Raw genomic sequence first — 18538 nt, forward strand, 5'->3', positions numbered from 1 at the left:
TGCATACTGCGCTCTGATTGGTGGGGTCTGGAGCTGAGGCCTGCCATCACCCAGCATGTCAGTGGTATACTGGCTAATCAGAGCGCAGTATGCAAATCATGCCACCTCAGTCAGCGCTCCAGAGAACTGGGAGCTCAGAACACGGTGGGGGGCTGGGCTGGGGTGGTGCTGGGGGGGTGTTTTGGAGCACAAGGGGGCAGGGGCAGGGGGTCCATGGCAGCCAGCGGGACATGGGGGGGCGGTGGGGGGGGAGGTCACACTGTACCTCACACAGATCCTGTGAGGCAGCAAAGACAGAGGGAAGAAAAGAGACACACAAGTCCTCACCCCTGAAAATCATCTCATAGCAACCTCCACATGCAGCCCCCCTCCCCATACACAACCCCCTCTTCTTACTCAACCCCCTCCCCATACACAGCCCCCTTCCCCCCGCCCCTCCACCAATAGCCCCTGCCTGGCCATGCACAGAGCAGCTCCCATCCCCCACCCCCAGCCCAGTCCAATGCCTACATCCCAACTCGGGAAAGGGTCTGTGGCTGTGCCCCCAGGGGGTGCCCTTACTCTACCACCCAGACTGTACCCCCTCACATCACCCACAGAGTCCAGCCTGAGCCCAGCCCTGGATGGGTGTGCCCCAAATCCTGGACCCTCCCCACACAGACCCCCCCATTACTCCCATCAGAGCCCTGCCCCAGCTCCCCACATTATGCCCCCCAGAGCCCACATCACTCCTCCAAAGAGCCCCAGACCCCTTTAGTCCCATCCCCCCATAGCTCAATCGCCCACCCCTGCCTCCCCATAGCCCAGCCCCACGTGCCCCTTACACCAGGCTGACGATGAGGATGAGGGTGGACACAGTAGGGCCCCGGCTCCGCTCCACGAGCTGCTGGGAGAGTCTGGCTGCCAGGCTGCCTGCGGGGAGAGGGGGCAGGTTAGGCGGGGGCCAGGCCACCCCATGTGCCCAGGAGTCACTCCCCATAGGGGACTGCAGCAGCCCGTCTCCCATCCTCTGGCGGGGAGGAATAGCTGCCCCTGCAGGCTCCCTGATGGGGGACCATCAGGGACAAGGCATGTTCCCCCTTTCGGGGGGGGCGGTGATGGGGGCAGGCTCCAGACAGGGTGATGGGGGTGCGTTCCCCATTACCTGGGTGTGGGGGACGGGGATGGGTTTGAGGGGGATGGGGCTAGGGGCAGGTTCTGGGGGCAGGTTCCAGGAGGGGGCACATTTCCTTTGGACGGGGGGTGGGTTGTGGGTGGAGGGTTGTGGGCAGGTTCCTCTTTACCCGAGGGGGGGGACAGGTCTCCTCTAAACATGGGCAGGGACGGGGTGGGTTACATGCAGGGGCATGTTTTCCCTTACCAGAGGGGCGCAGGGGGCAGGGCCCCGTCTTGCTGGGGGGCAGCGTGGCCAGGGTGGGCTCAGCATGGGGGGCCCTCCAGCTCAGTGTGCGCTTCCTGCGGCGCAGCCCCCGCAGCTCCGTCCCACGGCCACTCTCCTCCAGCAGAGTCTTCTCCGCTCGTGCCAGCGCCAGCCCTGCAACACCAAGGGGGGTGAGATGCCTGTGCCAGCCCTGCCAGGGGGTGAGATGCCTGTGGGGGGGGGGGGAACATGCACCCCATGAAGCCCAGAGGGAGGGAGCCACATGGAGTCCAGGGCCCATCCCAACTGTGTCCCTCCAGCTGCCCTCAGGGTGTCACCCCAACCGAACCAATAGATTTATTGGGAAACCTCCTCTGATTGGCGGCCTGCCCTGCCCAGCCCCCTTCACATCACCTCCCCAGCCCCCTCGCTTTACCTGCCCCCCTCCTCCCACCGCTCATGGGATATGACGCAGTGGGAATTTTCTTAGTATTTTGTTGAGTGCTGGATGTGCCTCAGTTTCCCCAGTGTGCTGCATGTTTACCTAGCTGGAGGGAAAGGGGGGTTAATTTTGCAGAGACCCAGAGAACCGGGTGGGACTGTTGAATGGCTGCCTGGACCCAGATGATGGCTGGACATTTTGTAACTCAGCAACTGATGACCCAGGGGCTACAACCAGGGAGAACAAAGCTGAGGTGGAGGCCAGGTGACCCTCTTGCCCTGAAGGGGAACGAAGGATGGAGGGGGGCAGCTGGGCATGACTGAGGGTGGGCTGCTGGAAGCAGGTCCCAGCCTCCTGTTGGGGGTCTCGGGTGGAGATCAAGGCTTGGAGCTCTGGGTCTGACCAAGATGGACGTGGCTGGAACTTCCTGGGTTCGGTGCTAACAGAGAACTTGCCTTCGTTGTGCTCCAGACAGCTGATAAACCTTCTGTGTCACATGCTGCAGAGTTGGGGTGCAGGGCTCTTTGGAGGCATGTGAGGCTTCCCCAGGTGTCCCATCCAGGTGGACTCTTTGGGGGGAGCTCAGTGTGGAACAGGGGGCTGAACACTCCGAGGTCAGACCCAGGAGGTGCTGAAGCCAAGGAGGCTTCTTGCCACAGTGAGAGTGTCTGGGGATGTTATACTGAAGAGGGTCCTGCCTGGGTTTGATTCAGAGCTGTTCAAAAGCACTGAGCCTGTGACACGGCCCCACCCGCCCAGCCCCGTCGCCTCGCCCGCCCTCCGCCCATGTCATCTCCTCGCCTCAGCAGCCCATGCAGCCCCATCCACATTGCCCCCAGTAGCCTCTTACCCCATATCTCCATCCCTGCCCGATACCCTCTGACAGCCCCTGCCCCTCCAGGCCCCCCTCCCCCCACAGGCACCTCTGAGTCCCCAGAGCACGCCCAGACTCCAGCGCTGGGTACGCTCTTCAGCACTTGCACCAGCCATCCCTCGCAGTCTCCGTCCATCCCGCCCCCATCCCAGGTGCCAGAAACCCCATACCCAGGTGCTGGAAGTACTCCTCCACGCCGCTCCACGTGTTCTTCTCAATCAGGGCTCTCACCAGGTTCCAGGGCTGCTTCCGGTACCGGATCTCGGAGGAGACTCTGGGGAAGGCAGAGCCGGGGGGTGTGTGTGTGAATGACCTGCTCCTTGGGGAGCACTGGGGTGGAGGTGAGCTGCCAGACCAGGATGCTGGGAAGCAGCTCCCTAGAGCAGATGCGGTGGGGGCCTGTTGCCCAGAGATTCCCAGCAGCAGGCCCCCCCATCACAGATCCCAAGGCCAGAAGGCATCGTTGTGCTCATCTGAGCTGAGCCACCCCTAGCATGGGCCTGCCCCGAACGAACGCCTGCCCCCACCCCACGGCTGCAGCAGGGCCTCAGTGCAGTCCTGGCTCCAGCTTTAGTCCCCCAGGGCCAAGAAAGATCAGCTCCACCCAGGCCAGTGCAAGGGGCTGAAGGACATTCAGGCTGAGCTCCTGAGAGGGTCGGGAAGAGCTGAGCTTGGTTAGCCCCCAGTGCACGCTGAGAGGCTCCATGTGCACCCCATAAATCCAGCAGGGGGTGGGGGCAGGACAGGGCACAAGGCCCAATGGGGCTGGATTGGACAGGCGCCTGTGGCAATGGCGGGAGAAAACGGTTTCTGACCGTTGGAGGTGGGAGGGTCTGTGGCAGCCCCCAGGAGCTGGGGGAACCAGTCCTGTTGCAGACGGAGCTCAGGACGTCCCTAGAGGGAGTGCTCAGATGGGGCTGCCTGCCAAGTCGGGGACCTGCCAGGCCTATGTGGGCTTTACAGATGGGCAGTGAGTGGGAATCTGCACAGCCTGGGAAATTGTTCCAGGGCTTAGTTCTGGGCACAGTTCAGTTCCAGGCTGATTTAGTCCAGCTTCAACTTCCAGCCGCTGGCTGCTCGTGTTGGACTTTTGTCTGCTAGAGAGACGAGCCCAGCACTGGGTGTCTGACCCCATGCAGCACAGCCAGACAGGAGCCTCATCCCTGACCCTACTCTGGGTTAAGTGAAAGAGCTGGAGCTCCGGGAGCCTCTCCCTCTTAGGCAGGATTCCTGACCCTTTCCTCATTCTTGGGGCTCCTCCTGGACCCTTCCCCAATTTATCACCATCCTCCTTGGCCTGTGGGCACCAGAAGTGGACATAGGGGCCCAGCAGTGTCACACTAGGGCCAAACCTAGAGGGAAAATCACCTCCCTGCTTCTCCTCGAGATTCCCATTTGTGCATCCAGGGCTGCATTAGTCCCTCTGGCCTCAGCGTTGCATGGGAACCCCGTGTTCAACTGGTATCTCTTTGGGGGATGCCACGGCTGGCAGCAGGAGGGAATACTGTTGACATAACACTCTTAAAGAACAGGAGTCCTTGTGGCACCTTAGAGACTAACAAATTTATTTCAGCATGAGCTTTCGTGAGCTACAGCCCACTTCTATGCATCTGATGAAGTGGGCTGTAGCTCACGAAAGCTCATGCTGAAATAAATTTGTTAGTCTCTAAGGTGCCACAAGGACTCCTGTTCTTTTTGCAGATACAGACTAACATGGCTGCTACTCTGAAACATAACACATTTAGATCTTCTACAGCCTTTGACTTGGGACCACACAACATTTAGAGTGACAAACTGAGACTGATATGAAATCGGCATGAACCACACTGAACGCATTCATGGCCGGCTAACAGAGGGCCCGAAACAAACCTGTAAACAGGAACCAGCCCTTGAGGGGGGTGTCTCCAAGGGGTCCCGTAGGGATCGGGTCTTGGGCTGTGCTATTTGCAGCTTTATCAATGGCCTGAAAGAAAACTTCAATCCATCCCTGGTTGCATTAGCAGAGGACACACACATTGGGGGAGCAGGAAATAACGCAGAGGCTGGATCACTGGCACAGAGCCACAACCCCCAAATCTTTTCACCATCCCTGCTTCACACAGAGGAGGGACAGAGTCCCCCCGGCCTAAGCGTGTGGCCAATGCTCTTTGTGCCTAGCTGGACAGTTACATGGAGCCGTATTACAAGGCACCATGTGCTCATGGCCAGCTCACCAAGCCGTCCTGATTTTGCATCAATCTCGGTTTGTCACTCTAAATGTCGTGTAGTCCCAAGACAAAGGCCATAGAGGATCTAAGTGTGTTACATCAACACTGTTCCCTCCTGCTACCAGCTTTGACATCTCCTCCCAAAGAGACCAAGTTAGAGACAGGATCTATTCTCAATAAACCCATGGCGATTGGCATTAATTCCATCCCCCTCCTTTAATTCATTATTAACTGAGTCCATATCAGCTGCTCCTTTCTCTCTCCCAGGATTGCTGTTAGGCTGTCAGGCCTATAATCACCCAGGCCATCCCCTTTACCCTTTTTAAAACAGTGGCACAACAGTAGTTTTCTCCCAGGTCTCTGGAACTTCCCCAGTGCTCCAAGACTTATTGAAAATTAACCTTAATGGGCCAGTGAGTTCCTCAGCCAGATCTTTTCAAACTCTTGGGTGCAAGTTCTCTGGATCTGCTGATTTCAAAGGGTCTGACTTTCATAGTGTGGAGCAGCCATGAGACAAAGAGAGTCAGCCACCAGAGGAATTCCCAGCACCACTCTCTGGATGGGGGGTGCCCCCCCAATCCCCCACTGCAGAGGGGCTCTGAGGCAGGGCGGTACCTGAGACGGGCCGTGCCTGTGGCCAGCGTGCTGATGCAGTAGCGGTGGGCGGTGTAGAAGTAGTCCTGGTAGGGGATGCCCTGCGTGATCACCTCCGAGTCCACCACGCAGGCACCGCTATCGGGGCTGGCACGGAACAGGGTCTGGAAGGAGGCCAGCTCTGCTCATCCCATCACAGGCCAGAAACAGCCCCGCATTGTCCCGCCATGCCTGCCGCCGTCCTGAACTTGCTGCCTCCCCCACGCTTGCCACCCCACCCCGCGCAGTCCAGCCCCCCACCATGCTGTCCAGCCCCATCCCTGACCTGCCCCCCGCACTGCGCAGTCCAGCCCCCACACCATGCAGTCCAGCCCCACCCCTAACCTGCCACCCTGCACCATGCAGTCCAGCCCCCACCATGCAGTCCAGCCCCACCCCTGACCTGCCGCCCTGCACCATGCAGTCCAGCCCCCCCACCATGCTGTCCAGCCCCACCCGACCTGCTGCCCCGCACCACACAGTCCAGCCCCACCATGCTGTCCAGCCCCACCCGACCTGCTGCCCCGCACCACACAGTCCAGCCCCCCCACCATGCAATCCAGCCCCACCCCTGACCTGCCACCCTGCACCATGCAGTCCAGCCCCCACCATGCAGTCCAGCCTGCCCCGTCCAGCCCCCCCCATCCCGCTGCCCTGTATCTCTGCTCCTTCACGCCCTCCTGGGGCTCCACTGCCCTCTCACCTGCGTCTCCACCACAGCAGCTGCCTTAGGCCCCAGCGGGTTGCTGAGGGGGATGGTATAGGAGAGGACACGGCTCTGGCGGCACTTGCTTTTGCCACTCCATGAGGTCAGTGTCACATCTGGGGAGAGCAGGGGGTAGGTCAGGATGGGGGGATCCCCCCATCTCCCCCCACGCGTGCCTCTCATCCCCAACTCCCACATACAGGGCCCTGCCCTTGGTGGCATTAAACAGGCGTGGCCCAGTGGGGCGCCCGGCAGCATGAACACCTGGCCCAGCGCTCTGCCATGACCCCTTCCCTCCTGGGCCCTGCAGTGAGTTTGCTCCCCTCCAGCCAGAGCGAGTGCATGGCTAGCGTGCCCAGTGCTACCACGGGCAGCAGCCGCCAGAGCTGGTGACCTATGTCCTCCAGCCGGCACAGGCCACATGGGTTGTGTGCAGCACCAGGCGTGGGCCTGGTGCCCAGTCCAAGGCCTCCCCCGCACTGCAGTTGGCAGCTCCTTGGAGCACCAAGCCCAGACTCTCTGAGGGCAGCAGGTCCCAGGTGTTGGGCGACATCCCACTGCGCTGCCCTCCTGTGCCTGCCACACACATGCCCAACACCCTCGGCCTGGGCGGCGCGGGGTGTGTGCCCTGGGGGTGGAGAGCGCCCTCGCCCTGCACTGGCTGCTCCTGGCCCTGCCCCGCTCAGCTTCGGGATCTCCACGAGGCCACCTGGCCCGGAGCTACCGGGTCCCCTGCCCCATACACCTCGACTCGGGCCAGCAGTGCCCCATGGGTGTCCTGAGGAGTGAGCCAGCCCTAGCCCTGCTGTCATCTGGAGGGTGGCAGGGAGCAGCCAGCTCATGGCCCCAGGGAAGACTCAGCCCCCGCCCGCAACCCTGCCCTGCCCCACCTGTGAACTTGCGCTGGCCCAGGAAACTCTGCATGAACGGCGAGTCGCTGAAGAGCATCTGCTGCAGCCGCTCGGCCCCCAGGCAATAGACGCAGTTCAGCAGCAGCCGCCCGGGCAGGTCTGAGAAGGTGTCCACCTCCACTGTTGGGAGAGAGGGGTGAGGAGCTGCCTGGGTCCTAACCCAGTTCTGGGAGGACAGTGGGATCAGAGCAGGCAGACTGGGAGCCAGGACTCCTAGGTTCTATTCCTGGCTCTGGGAGGGGAGTGGTGCCTAGTGGTTAGAGCAGGGGGGCTGGGAGCCAGGACTCCTGGGTTCTCTCCTTGGCTCTTGGAGAGGGGTGGGGCCTAATGATTAAAGCTGAGGGCTGGTATGTTTGGGCAAGGCTGTCACCTTCATCCTGCGTGGAGGAGGAGGAGGAGGAGGAGGAGGAGTTGCTGGTGTCAGTGGGGAGCTCTTCATGGGGCAGCAGGTCCCCCAGGGCAGGCAGCGGGCCTGCCCCCAGCACCGCAGCCTTCGGGGGCTCCAGCACCGGTGTTGCTGTGCAGTTGGAGGCAGTATCCGCGTGGCTGTCCACATTCTCTTCGGGGTCCTCTGCCAGCTGCGGGGAAGGGAAAGTAAGGGGGGCCAACATGGGCCCAAAACCTCTCACAGCCTTGCCCCTTCCCTTCCCCAACCTCCCCTAGAACCTCCTCCGGCTCTGACCTTCCCTTCCCCAACTCCCCAAAGCTCCCCCATCCCCACCTCCTTCCCCCACAATACCCTCCCACCTCCTATGGTGCTGGCAGCTGGCCAGCTCAGGGCAGGACCTGGAAGAGGGGTTAATTTACTGTGTGTGGGTAACAAAGGGCTGTTAACTAGGCTAACTAAGACATGCACTTGTGTTGATAGAAACCAAGAACTGATGGTAACTGTATTTACCAACATCCTGGTGGCTGTAACTGATTAACTGGGACCTGAAAATCTTTTTCACCTCCTATTGCTCTGTATTACCTGCACATCCTGTATGCAGCTGTGCTCAGTTGTCAGTAGAGGCAAAGCCCTGTAGCTAGCACGGAGTGTGAATTCACTGACCAGAGAACCATTTGGCTAGGGCATGTCAGGGCTATACGGTGTTTACAAGACCGAAGCTTCAGACTGAAGCATTCCATCATCAAAGCAAGTGTTGCTGGGACTTTTCACAGCCTCAAGTGTCCATCACGTGTTGTGACGGTTTTCTGTGTGGACACCTGTCCGCTGGCTCTGTGTGCGGGAGAGCTATAAATTCATGGGCCTGAGCCAGCACCTCTGATCTGCTGAACTCTGACCAGGGAGTCTGAGCCATTGGACTGAGAATGGGACACATGGAAAGATTCGCAGAAGGACTCTAGAGATTTATGGAGATTTCACCAACATTAAATCTCCGCTAACAACTGGACTCATATTTTTATTCACCTGTAATGTATTTTATCTGCTTTGACTTTGAATAACGCTTATTTCTTTTCTTAGCTAGTTTTAGACATTAAAGAAAACGGCTACCTGTATTGTCTATGGGGAGATCTGACCTGAGGTAAGTGACGAGTCCTTTGGGACTGGAAGAACCTGATGTGTGGGGAATTTGGGTTTAATTGCCTTTCATCGCAAAGTGCAGTTTGGCTGGGGGGCAATGAGGGGCTGGAATGCCAAGGGACTGTCTGTGCTCCGTGGTAAAAGGGGTCGAGTGATCCAGGGGTACTTTTCAGTGCTGGCTTGGTGAAATCGAATGATAGAATACACCCCCAGCCTGGGGTCTCCATCCTATTTTCCGGCCGTCTGTCCTGAGTTTGGCTTTCTCAGCTATGAGTCACTCCAGGCACCATGACACCTCCCACAGCCCCACCCTCTGACCCTCCCAAGTCCTGCCCCCTCCCATCCCCAGCCCCCCACAACCTCCCCTGGCCCTGCCCCCTCCCTTCCCCAATTCGCTCCCACCAACCCTTTCCCCCACTCACTGAGGCTGCCCCATCGCTGCTGCTGGCCAGTGAGTGGAAGCTCTGACTAGCGGCTGTCCTGGCCAACATGGGGCTGGGCTCCAGCTTGAGGTCAGCAGCGCAGGGCAAGGCCAGGTCTCTCAGCTCGATGATGTCACTGAGCTCCCTGACTGGCCTGGAGGGGGGGAAGTCACTGGGATGCCAGGGGTCGCACAAGTGTCAAGGTCACTGGGTCCCGTGAGGTCGGGGATCGCACCAGGGCAAGTCTCGGGGTCAGACACATGGGTAGGGGAGAGGGTGCCAGCTTGTCCAGGGGTGGGGGGGAAGGGCAGGCACCAGCTCATCCCGGGGGGGAGCAGGGCAGGGGCTTCCCATTTGACAGGGGTCCCAACACTCGGGTGGGGCCAACCCACTCCCGAGGAAACAGCCCCCCCTTGGGCAAGAGGACCCAGACTCTCTCATGGGGCGGTGGGGGAAGGTGCGGGGGGGCAGCCAGATCTGAGGGCCCCGCAGAAGAGGTCGGAGGCCTGTGGCTGGCCCCATGCGGGGCCGGAGGGGGGCTCACACTCACCCCAGGCCATTGAGCTCATCATTGGGGACAGGACAGACGTAGTCATCGTCCTCGCTGGTGAGGCCAAGCTCAGCGCCGTAGCCCTGGTGGACGATATGCCAGAGCTCCTGGGGAGACAGCGTCTGGAGGCGGGAGACAGCGTCAGGGGGACAGTGTTGGGAGGGGAGAGTTTGGGGGAGAGAGACAGCGTACGGGGGACAGCATCTGGAGGGGAGAGAGGGGGGGTAGCGTTTGTGGGGGAGAGAGACAGTGTCAGGGGGACAGTGTTCGGAGGCAGGAGACAGTGTTGGGGACAGCGGGGAAGGACAGCATCGGGGGAGGGGAAGGAACAACATCGGGGGAGGGGACAGCATTTGGAGGGGGATAGCGTTGGGGGAAAGGGATAGCATCGGGGGGGAGACAGCGTCTGGAGGGGAGACAGGGTCTGGAGGTGGGGTCAGTGTCAGGGGGGACACGAGCAATGACCCATGGGCCCCACCGCCAAGCCTCCGTTTGCGCCCCCCCAGGATCCCACCCGCTGATCCTCAACCCCAAATTGCCCTCTATCACCCCCTACCCCCACCCCAGGTGCATCCGTACCTTCTCCAGCAGCGCATTCTGCCACAGGCGGAAGATCAGCATGAAGCAGCGATCACGGGCTCCAAATGAGGTGAAGAAATGCTGGGGGGAGGGGGCAAGTCAGACCCCACCCCTGGCTCTCCTGGTGCCCCTCACTCCCGACCCGCAGCCCCTGCTAGCCCAGCCCTGGGCTCCCCCTCTCTGCATCTCTGTGGTGCCCCTCACTCCTGACCAGCAGCCCCTACCAGCCCAGCTCCGGGCTCCCCCACACCTGTCCCATTCCTTCCCACAAGGAGGCCCAGCAGGGCACTGATGCTGCTCAGACTGGCCTCCAGCTGCCAGGAAACCCCCCTCCTCCCAGGTCCCAACTCAAGAGTGATTTGGGAGAGGCCAGACTCAGTGTCCGTGGGGCAGCACTTCTGTGAGGGGCAGGGATGGACATTACCCCCTTGGCGCTCCCCAGCCCTGCCTCTTGGGGATCAGGAGGTCCCCACCTGACCCCTCCTTGGGTGAGGATGCCAGCAGCCACACAGAGCTGCAGGCAGGACCTGTCCCCTCTCCCTGTGGGGCTGCCCCCAGAGCAGGGCCGGCTTTAGGAAGTGCGGGGCCCAATTCGAACATTTTTGGCGGGGCCCTGGCAGGGATGACTAAAAAAAAAAGCCTTTCATTTCTTCCTTCTATTATTTACTTTCCATAACTATATAAATAATAAAATTATATATTATGTACATTGATTCATATATGCTGTTGATTGGTTATTAATGAACGCCGTTTCACATGTGTGGGTCACCGCCAATCCCTGGGGGTGTGCACATGTGTGGGTCCCAGCTGCTCCCTGCCCTCCCTCATTGAAGCAGGTGTGCAGGGTTACTGCCCTGGGAACTGCAGGGCAGCAGTGGACATGGGGCTGGTTGGAGGCAGGGCAGGGGCTGACTGGAGGTAGGGTCTGGCTGCAGGCAAGGCAAGGGGTGTGGGGCTGGCTGGAGACGGGGGTGTGGGGTGGGCTGGCTGGCTTCAGGCAGGGCCGCAGGGGAGTGCAGCAGGGGTTGTCAGGGCTGGAGACAGAGGATTGTGGGACTGGCTGGCTTCAGGCAGGGGGGTGCTGCAGGGGTTGGCTGGAGACAGAGCAGGGGGTGCAGGGCTGGGTGCGGGCAGGGGTGTGTGAAGGGCTGGCCGGCTTTGGGCACGGCCACAGGGGTGTGTGGCAGGGGTTGGCTGGAGACAGGGCAGGGGGTTTGGCAGGGGCTGGCTGTGGGCACAGGGTGCAGAGCTGGCTGCAGGCATGGGGGGGCAGAGCTGGTGCAGGCAGGGCAAGGCAAGGGCTGCAGCAGAGGCAGCTGGAGCCCTGGCCCTTTAAATAGCCCCCAAGACCCCCTCTATCCCAGGGCTCTGGGGGCTATTTAAAGGGCCCGGGGCTCCCCTGCTTCTACCCCGCCTCAGACCTTTTAAATAGCCGCGGGAGCCCGGATGAATGCATAGGGCAACCCGGGGCTCAGCGGCTATTTAAAGGACCGGGGTGGCAGAGCCAGCTGGAGCCCCAGCCCTTTAAATAGTCCCCGGAGCCCCCCACTACCCCAGGGCGCCAACTGGGAGAGCGGGGCTGCAGGGTAGGGCTTGCCGCACTGTGGCCGAAGCTCCAGCAGGGGCCGTGGGGCTTGCCGCACTCTGGCCGGAGCTCCAGCTGGGGCCGCGGGGCTTGCCGCACTCCAGCCAGAGTTCCAGCTGGGAGAGCGGGGCCGCGGGGCTTGCCGCACTCCGGACGGAGCTCCAGCCGGGGCTGCGGGGCTTGCCGCACTCCGGACGGAGCTCCAGCCAGGGCCGTGGGGCTTGCCGCACTCCAGCCGGAGCTCCAGCCGGGGCCGTGGGGCTTGCCGCGCTCCGGCCGGAGCTCCAGCTGGGAGCGCGGGGCTTGCCGCGCTCGGCGGAGCTCCAGCCGGGGCCGCGGGGCTTGCCGCACTCTGGCCGGAGCACCAGCTGGGAGAGTGGAGCTGCGGGGCTTGCCGCGCTCCGGCCGGAGCTGCAGCCGGGGCCGTGGGGCTTACCACGCTCCGGCCGGAGCTCCAGCTGGGAGAGCGGGGCCGCGGGGCTTGCCGCACTCCGGACGGAGCTCCAGCCGGGGCTGCGGGGCCACAGAAGACCCCGGAGCAGAGAGACGGCAGCTGGAGTAAGTAAAAAAAAAATTAAAAAGGCGCCAAAGGTGCAGGGCCCTCTTAGGCGCGGGGCCCGATTCCCAGGAATCGGGCGAATCGGCTTAAAGCCGGCCCTGCCCCAGAGGACTCACCCAACTGTCTCTGTGTCTACCCTGCATCGGGCAGGGACACCTGGGATGCCATAGTCCTGCCGGGAGGGGCTGTGCGGAGGCCGGATAGGGGCATGGGGCTGCCCCCCAAGGAGAGGGGCCCTAGGGTGGGGGGAGCCCCGGCCCCATCTCACCTTGTCAGCCGCAGTGCAGACCTGGATGGCATTGGGAATCAGCCTGGCCATCTTCTCCTTCTTCAGGCATTTCACCTCCCGCAGCGGGACAGAGATCTGCAAGGGGCAGCAGTCAGGGGGCTGCACGGTAGGAGGGGCAGGGTTGGAGGGAGGTAAAAGGGAAGCTGGAGATGGCCCAGGGCAGCAGTGGGAGGGGCAGGAGGTGCCTGGGGAGAAGGGAAGCTGGAGGGGGCTCAGAGGAGCAGTGGGAGGGGCGGCAGTACCTGGGAGGGGAGGGGAAGCTAGAGGTGGCCTGGAGCAGCAGTGGGAGGGGCAGGGAGGTGTCTGGTGGGGAGGGAGGGAAGAAAGAACAGAGTTGTGGGGGTGGAGGCTGGCTGAGGCAGCAGTGGGAGGGGCAGGGAGGTGTCTGGTGGGGGAGGGGAAGTTGGAGGTGGTTCAGGGCAGCAGTGGGAGGGGCATAAGGGCATCTGGGGAGAAGGGAAGCTGGGCAGGAGGGGCAGGGTGGAGGTGGGGGTAAAAGGGAAGATGGAGGCGGCCCAGGGTGGCAGGGAAGTGATGAAGTGGGAATTTCTTAATGTTTTGTATGAATACTGTGTGTGTGCCTCAGTTTCCCTTATGTGTCACATAAGTATCTAGGTGGTGATCGTTGCAGAGGACCCTAGGGGGCGGGTGTGATTGCCAACTGGCTGCCTGGGCCCAGACAATAGCCAGACATTCCATATCCTGGCAGCTAAGGTTGGGGCCCATCCTCTGCAAGTTAGACAGAGGTGGAGGCCAGGTGACCAGTTTGCTGGGAAAAGAGACAAAAGACAAAAGAAGGCAACTGGGTGTGACCGAGGCTGGGGTGTGGGAAGCTGGTCAGTCTCTTGGTTTGGGGACTTGGGGGAGAAATCCCCCCAAGATGGACTTTGCTGTAACTTCCTGCTCTCTGGCTGAGAGTCATTGCTGAGTGTGGAGTTGGGTTGGCCCTTTAGGACATGAGAGGCTTCCCCAGGTGTCCTAGTCAGGTGGACTCCCTGCGGGGAGCTCACAGCATGGAACAGGGGTGCTAAGCGCTCTGAGGTCAGACCCAGGAGGCGCTGAAGCCGAGGAGACTGGCCCAGGTGAGTGTGTCCTGGCGGGTGTCATACTACAAAAAAAAGGGTCCTGTCTGAACTTCACTCAGAGTGGTTCCAGAGCACCGAGCCTGCTCGCCCATGGCAGCTGGTGGCAGTGGTGGGATATGCAGCACCCCATGGACAGTTGGCTGCTGAAGGCACTGAGAGCGTCCTGCAGTAAGTGGCTGGCTGCAGTAAAACAAGAGGAATTAGAGGGTAGAGCGGAAAATGGTGTAGAACCACCTCCGTAAGATGGGCACTGTAGAGCTGTACAGAGGGAGAGCGTGACACATTGGAAAGTTCACCAAGGCGCAGCTGATTGTGCGGCTGGAGGAGGATCGGTCTAAGGAGCCAGTTCCTGACCCAAACTGGGCTACAAGAGGAGCAGCCGGAGTAGCAGCGGGGTGGTCCTAAGACCCATTTCCCCAGTCCAGCAAGGGGTCTTCACGACCGGGTCCCCCGTTGGTAGATCTGAAATGGAGCTGAGGCAGGGGGATCCCCAGTGGTGAGTGGGGATAGACCCTGGGATGCCAATTCCTTAGGGAACCTAGATACTAACTTGCTGCCCCAGTTTAAGGAGGGGGACTACGGATGCCGATCTCACTGCCTCCGAGAAGGTTTGCAATGACCAGCTTGACTTTGCAGAAAGGCTCCGGTATCTAACTCCCCCAGGCCATAGAGGCATTCAGGCAGATGGACGGGGTGGAAACAGGAGACTAGGGACTGGTCAAGAAAGCGCCACTGCTTGAGTTTGGCTGACCCCGGAGGTGGACAGGAAAAGGTTCTGGGGTGTGTGGCCTCCATGGAAATCACCACCCTGGTGGGAGAATATCTCTGCAAATGGGGGAAGGTCCTAGGGTCACCAGCATGGAAAACATGTAGGATCTGGTGGGGCTGGAGCAGCTGTAGGAGATCGGCTCTCTGGATCTTACAGTGTGATTAGTGGCCAGGAAGCCCAAAGACCTGCGGAGGGCAGGCAGGTTGGCCGATGAGTTTGTGGACAGCTGGTCTGGGTATGGGAAGTGACCACTAGGGGACTGGCCCGGGGACAAGTCCAAGGAAGGGGAGCCCGTGGAGGCATCCCCAGAGTGAACCTGGTGTTGGGGAGAGGCTGAGGGGGTGAACCTCCTCCAGGGGGCCTCAGGGACCTGAGATTTAATTACTGCAGGCAGGACAGGCATAAGGCTATGCAGTGCCCAAAGGTCAAGGAAGCATGGGTCACTGAGACCCCTGGAAGGGTTAACTTGGTGAAGGGAAGATAGCCTGTAAGTCAGGCTCAGAGAGCGGGCTGTCTGTCTGACAGACCCCAGCATATATGTCTGCTTGGAATCTCCTGGGCTCAGGCCCCTCCAATCACCAGTGCAGCGGAAGGTGGTGGTCAATGGGGAGACATTCCTGGGGTGGTGAGACTCTGGGACAGAGAGAACGGTTGTCAGGCCCTGGGTGGTGCAGACCCACCAGATGCTGAGGGGCTGTGACCTGGGTGAAGGTCCCAGGTATGAAGCCATTCGCCCTGCCATGGCTCAGACCCTGGGGCAGACACAGGAGGGATCAGAGTGGCTGGTAGTTAGGGTTCTCTAGGACATCAGCTGTGACATACTCTTGGGGAATGACTCTCTCTCTAGACAGGATCCAGGCCCTGCTCCTGTAAGGCCAAAGAGCTGAATTTGAATCTGAGAACCAAGCGGCTGAGACTGAAGCTGTCAGTGAAAATGCAGATGACCTGGCTGGCAGGGGGGAGGAGCTGCTAAGCTCTGGAATACCTGCCTGTCTGTAATCAGAGCCCTGGAGCTGAGTGGGATGGGACAGAGGATTGGTCCAGCAGCCCAGTGCAGGGGAGAGATAACTCACCCTGGCTCCGATGCTGTGAACAAAGCAACAGGCTCGCTGCCTGCCCTCACTGAGACAGCAGGGGCAAAGCTGAGCCGGAGAGGATCAGAGACCCCAGCTGAGCATGGGGACCACAGCCAGGGCAGGACAGCTGCTAACCCAGGTTGCCTTGTCCAGAGGTGTGAGAGGCCCCAGGGAAGGGGGAAGCAGCTGGAAGGGTGCTGCTGTTGACAGAGACGCCTTGTCAGAGTGGGGCCAAGGCAAAGATGGGAGAAATTAACCCAGAGAACCCGAATCCCAGCACTCCAAATAGGGGGCTGGGAGATATCCCGATTCCAGTTTGAACCCCAAAGGCTTTGGGGTGGCAAAAGGGCACAAGCCCCATAAAACCTCCCCATGTGTGGCCTGCGAGTATCATCAAGCAGACCAGACCTATGGGGCGGGGGGGCAAGGAACTGGAAGGGACAGGTGTAATTCCCACCAAGGAATGGGAGAGGTGCTGGAGCATCTATGGGAACTGTGGGTTCAAACTTCCCCAGGTCACCCATTCGGTCTCGAAGGGGGGAGAGATGTGACAAAGTGGGAATGTTCTTCATGTTTTGTGTATGAAGTCTATGCGTGCCTCAGTTTCCCGTGTGTGGCACAAGTTTCTAGGTGGTGGGACAAAGGTGTGTGATCCTTGCAGAGCCCCCTAATGGGGGGCGTGACTACCATCTGGCTGCCTAGGCACAGACAATGGCCGACACTTTGTATCCTGGCCCATCCTCTGCAAGAGCCAGCTGTGAGGAGTTGGAGAAAAGCAAGAGGTGGATGCCAGGTGACCAATTTGCCAAGGAAAAGGACAAAGGATGGAGGAGGGCAGCTGGGCGTAACTGAGGCTGGGCTGCTCGAAACTGGGGAGTCTCCTGGTTTTGGGACTTGGGGGAGAGCCCAGGGATCTGCGTCTCCCCCAGACTCTGCTGCTCTCTGTCCCAGGCTGTGTTCCAGGAGGCTGCTAAACCTTCTGTGTCACACGCTGGCTGAGTCCCTGCTGAGTGCAGAGCGTGAGGCTTCCCCACTAGGGGTACCCTAGTTGGGCAGGCTCCCTGCGGGGAGCTCATGGGGTGAACAGGGACTGAACGCCCCGAGGTCAGACCCAGCAGCGCTGAAACTGAGGGGACTGGCCCTGGTTACAGTGTGCCTGGGGGTGTCACACTACTCGAGGGCCCCGGCTGAACTTCACTCAGAGCTGTCCAGAGCACCCAGACTGTGCACCTGTGACAAGGAGGGGAAGGGTCTGGGTCCCTGGGTGGAGGGGCAGAGGTGGCCCAGGGCAGTGGGGACATGGCAGGGCATGGAGACCCCTGCGGGGATGGGAAGCTGGAGGCAGCCCAGGGCAGAAGGGGCAGGGCAGAGCTCAGGGGCACTGAGGGGAGAGGGGCAGTGGGGGAGGTGCAGGATTTGGGGGCACCTGGGGTGGGGCCTCAGGGTGCCCGGGGGGAGGGAGGGGCAGGGGAATCTGGCAGGGCCCAGGGCAGTGGGGGAGGTGCAGGATTCAGGGGTGCCTGGGGGGGAGCAGGGCCGCAGGGCACCTGAGGGGGGTGACTCACTGCTGTCTCCCAGCGGAAGATGTTGCTGTAGAAGCAGAGCCAGTTCTCGGACAGGTAGAGCCGCCCCTGGAGCAGGATGTCGCGCTGCAGCGCACAGGAGTAATCTGGGGAGAGGGGAGATGTCAAAGCCAGCCCAGTGGGGGGGCTGTGGCTGAGCTGGAGGTGGGGGGGCAGGGCTGGGCTAGTAGGGGCTGCAAGTCAGGAGTGAGGGGCACTCCCAAAGCTGGGCGGGGCTGCAGGGCAAGAGTGAGGGGCACCCGCAAAGCTGAGGGGAGAGGAGAGAAAGACACTCCCATTTGACAGCATAAGGAGCAGGCAAGGTCTGTGGGGGGAAGGGAGCTGCCAGTGTGGGGGGCCTGGGGAAAAGAGGGGGCAATTTCTCACAGGGAGTGGGTACAGCAGGATCCACAGGGCCAAGTGCCAGCACTGCCACCCCACCCCCCCGCAGACACACGGCGGGAGCCCCCTGAGTGAGCAGGGACTGGAGGCAGGTGGGGAATAGTTGTGAAAACACCTGGGGGATGAGTGAGAAGATGAGGGGGCCTTGTTCCACGCCCCCCCCTCCCTGCTCAGCCTGCTCCTTTGCACCCACATTCCCTCCCTGCTGGCCCCTGCTGCCCCTCCCCTGTCCTGCACCCTTCCACTGGCCCTGCCCTCATGCCGGCCCCACCCTGGTGCCCCTCCCCCATGACCCTCCCTCACCCACAAGCAGCCGCTCGCTTTCCGGCAGCCCCTTGAAGATCCTGCGGAAATCCTCATTGCGCTGTTTGTACGTGGGGCTCAGCATCTGCGGGGGGATCAGGCCCATCAGGGGTGCAGCAGGCCATGTCCTACCCCCTGCTACTGCAGGGAGGGGGACTCTCAGCTATGTTTTTGGAGCATGCAGGGGCACCAGGAAGGGTCCCAGGGGGTCCCTGGGCCAGCCACAGGGGGGACTCTGGGAGGGGAGGGGGGTCCTGGGAGGGCAGCGTTGAGGGGCTAGGAAAGTTCTGCCCAAGTTGCACCCCCAGCCATTGGCTGCTCCAGGAAACAAAGGGGGAGGGGGGAAGTCAGGCTGTGGCTGTCCCACGCTGAGCAGAGCTAGCAGGGAAAGAAGAGAGCTCAGAGCACCCCCTGCCCCTCCCCCAACCAATCCCCTCCCGCTCCAGCCATGCTCCTCCCCTGCCCCTCCCCACCCAACTCCACATCAGAACTCATGGGGAAGAGGGGAGCATAAAGGAAGACCCTCCCCACCCCCCTTCTTACTCCTCCCCCTCACTGCCCCCCAGCTGGGGGGGAAGGAAGGTCTCTGAAGGGAGCAGGGGGGCTGGGCTCAGCCCCACGAATGGGGGCCAGGACAGACAAAGCCCAGAGAAGGGATAAGGGGCACAGCACAGGGCTGGAATAGCGATGAGGGGGGCT

General features: G+C 61.0%; 1 protein-coding gene across 7 annotated transcripts in view; it reads right to left on the reverse strand.

The window, feature by feature from the left end:
• Nucleotides 1–18538, reverse strand: part of GRAMD1A (GRAM domain containing 1A) — a 29152-nt gene that overhangs the window by 2647 nt on the left and 7967 nt on the right. For 6 of the 7 annotated variants that reach the window (XM_039513374.1, XM_039513371.1, XM_039513376.1 and 3 more), the window contains 14 exons: nucleotides 17840–17924; nucleotides 17138–17241; nucleotides 12622–12717; nucleotides 10210–10290; nucleotides 9631–9752; nucleotides 9081–9234; nucleotides 7504–7711; nucleotides 7113–7253; nucleotides 6220–6338; nucleotides 5499–5641; nucleotides 2847–2950; nucleotides 1361–1534; nucleotides 825–912; nucleotides 266–277 (listed from right to left, as the gene is read on the reverse strand). In XM_039513374.1, the coding sequence (XP_039369308.1) occupies nucleotides 266–277; nucleotides 825–912; nucleotides 1361–1534; nucleotides 2847–2950; nucleotides 5499–5641; nucleotides 6220–6338; nucleotides 7113–7253; nucleotides 7504–7711; nucleotides 9081–9234; nucleotides 9631–9752; nucleotides 10210–10290; nucleotides 12622–12717; nucleotides 17138–17241; nucleotides 17840–17924 (1631 nt within the window). The remainder of the gene's footprint in view (nucleotides 1–265; nucleotides 278–824; nucleotides 913–1360; nucleotides 1535–2846; nucleotides 2951–5498; nucleotides 5642–6219; nucleotides 6339–7112; nucleotides 7254–7503; nucleotides 7712–9080; nucleotides 9235–9630; nucleotides 9753–10209; nucleotides 10291–12621; nucleotides 12718–17137; nucleotides 17242–17839; nucleotides 17925–18538) is intronic. The other variant, XM_039513372.1, reaches the window with a different exon arrangement.

The sequence above is a fragment of the Mauremys reevesii genome, linkage group 24, assembly GCF_016161935.1.
Source record: "Mauremys reevesii isolate NIE-2019 linkage group 24, ASM1616193v1, whole genome shotgun sequence".
NCBI classification, from domain to species: Eukaryota; Metazoa; Chordata; order Testudines; family Geoemydidae; genus Mauremys; species Mauremys reevesii.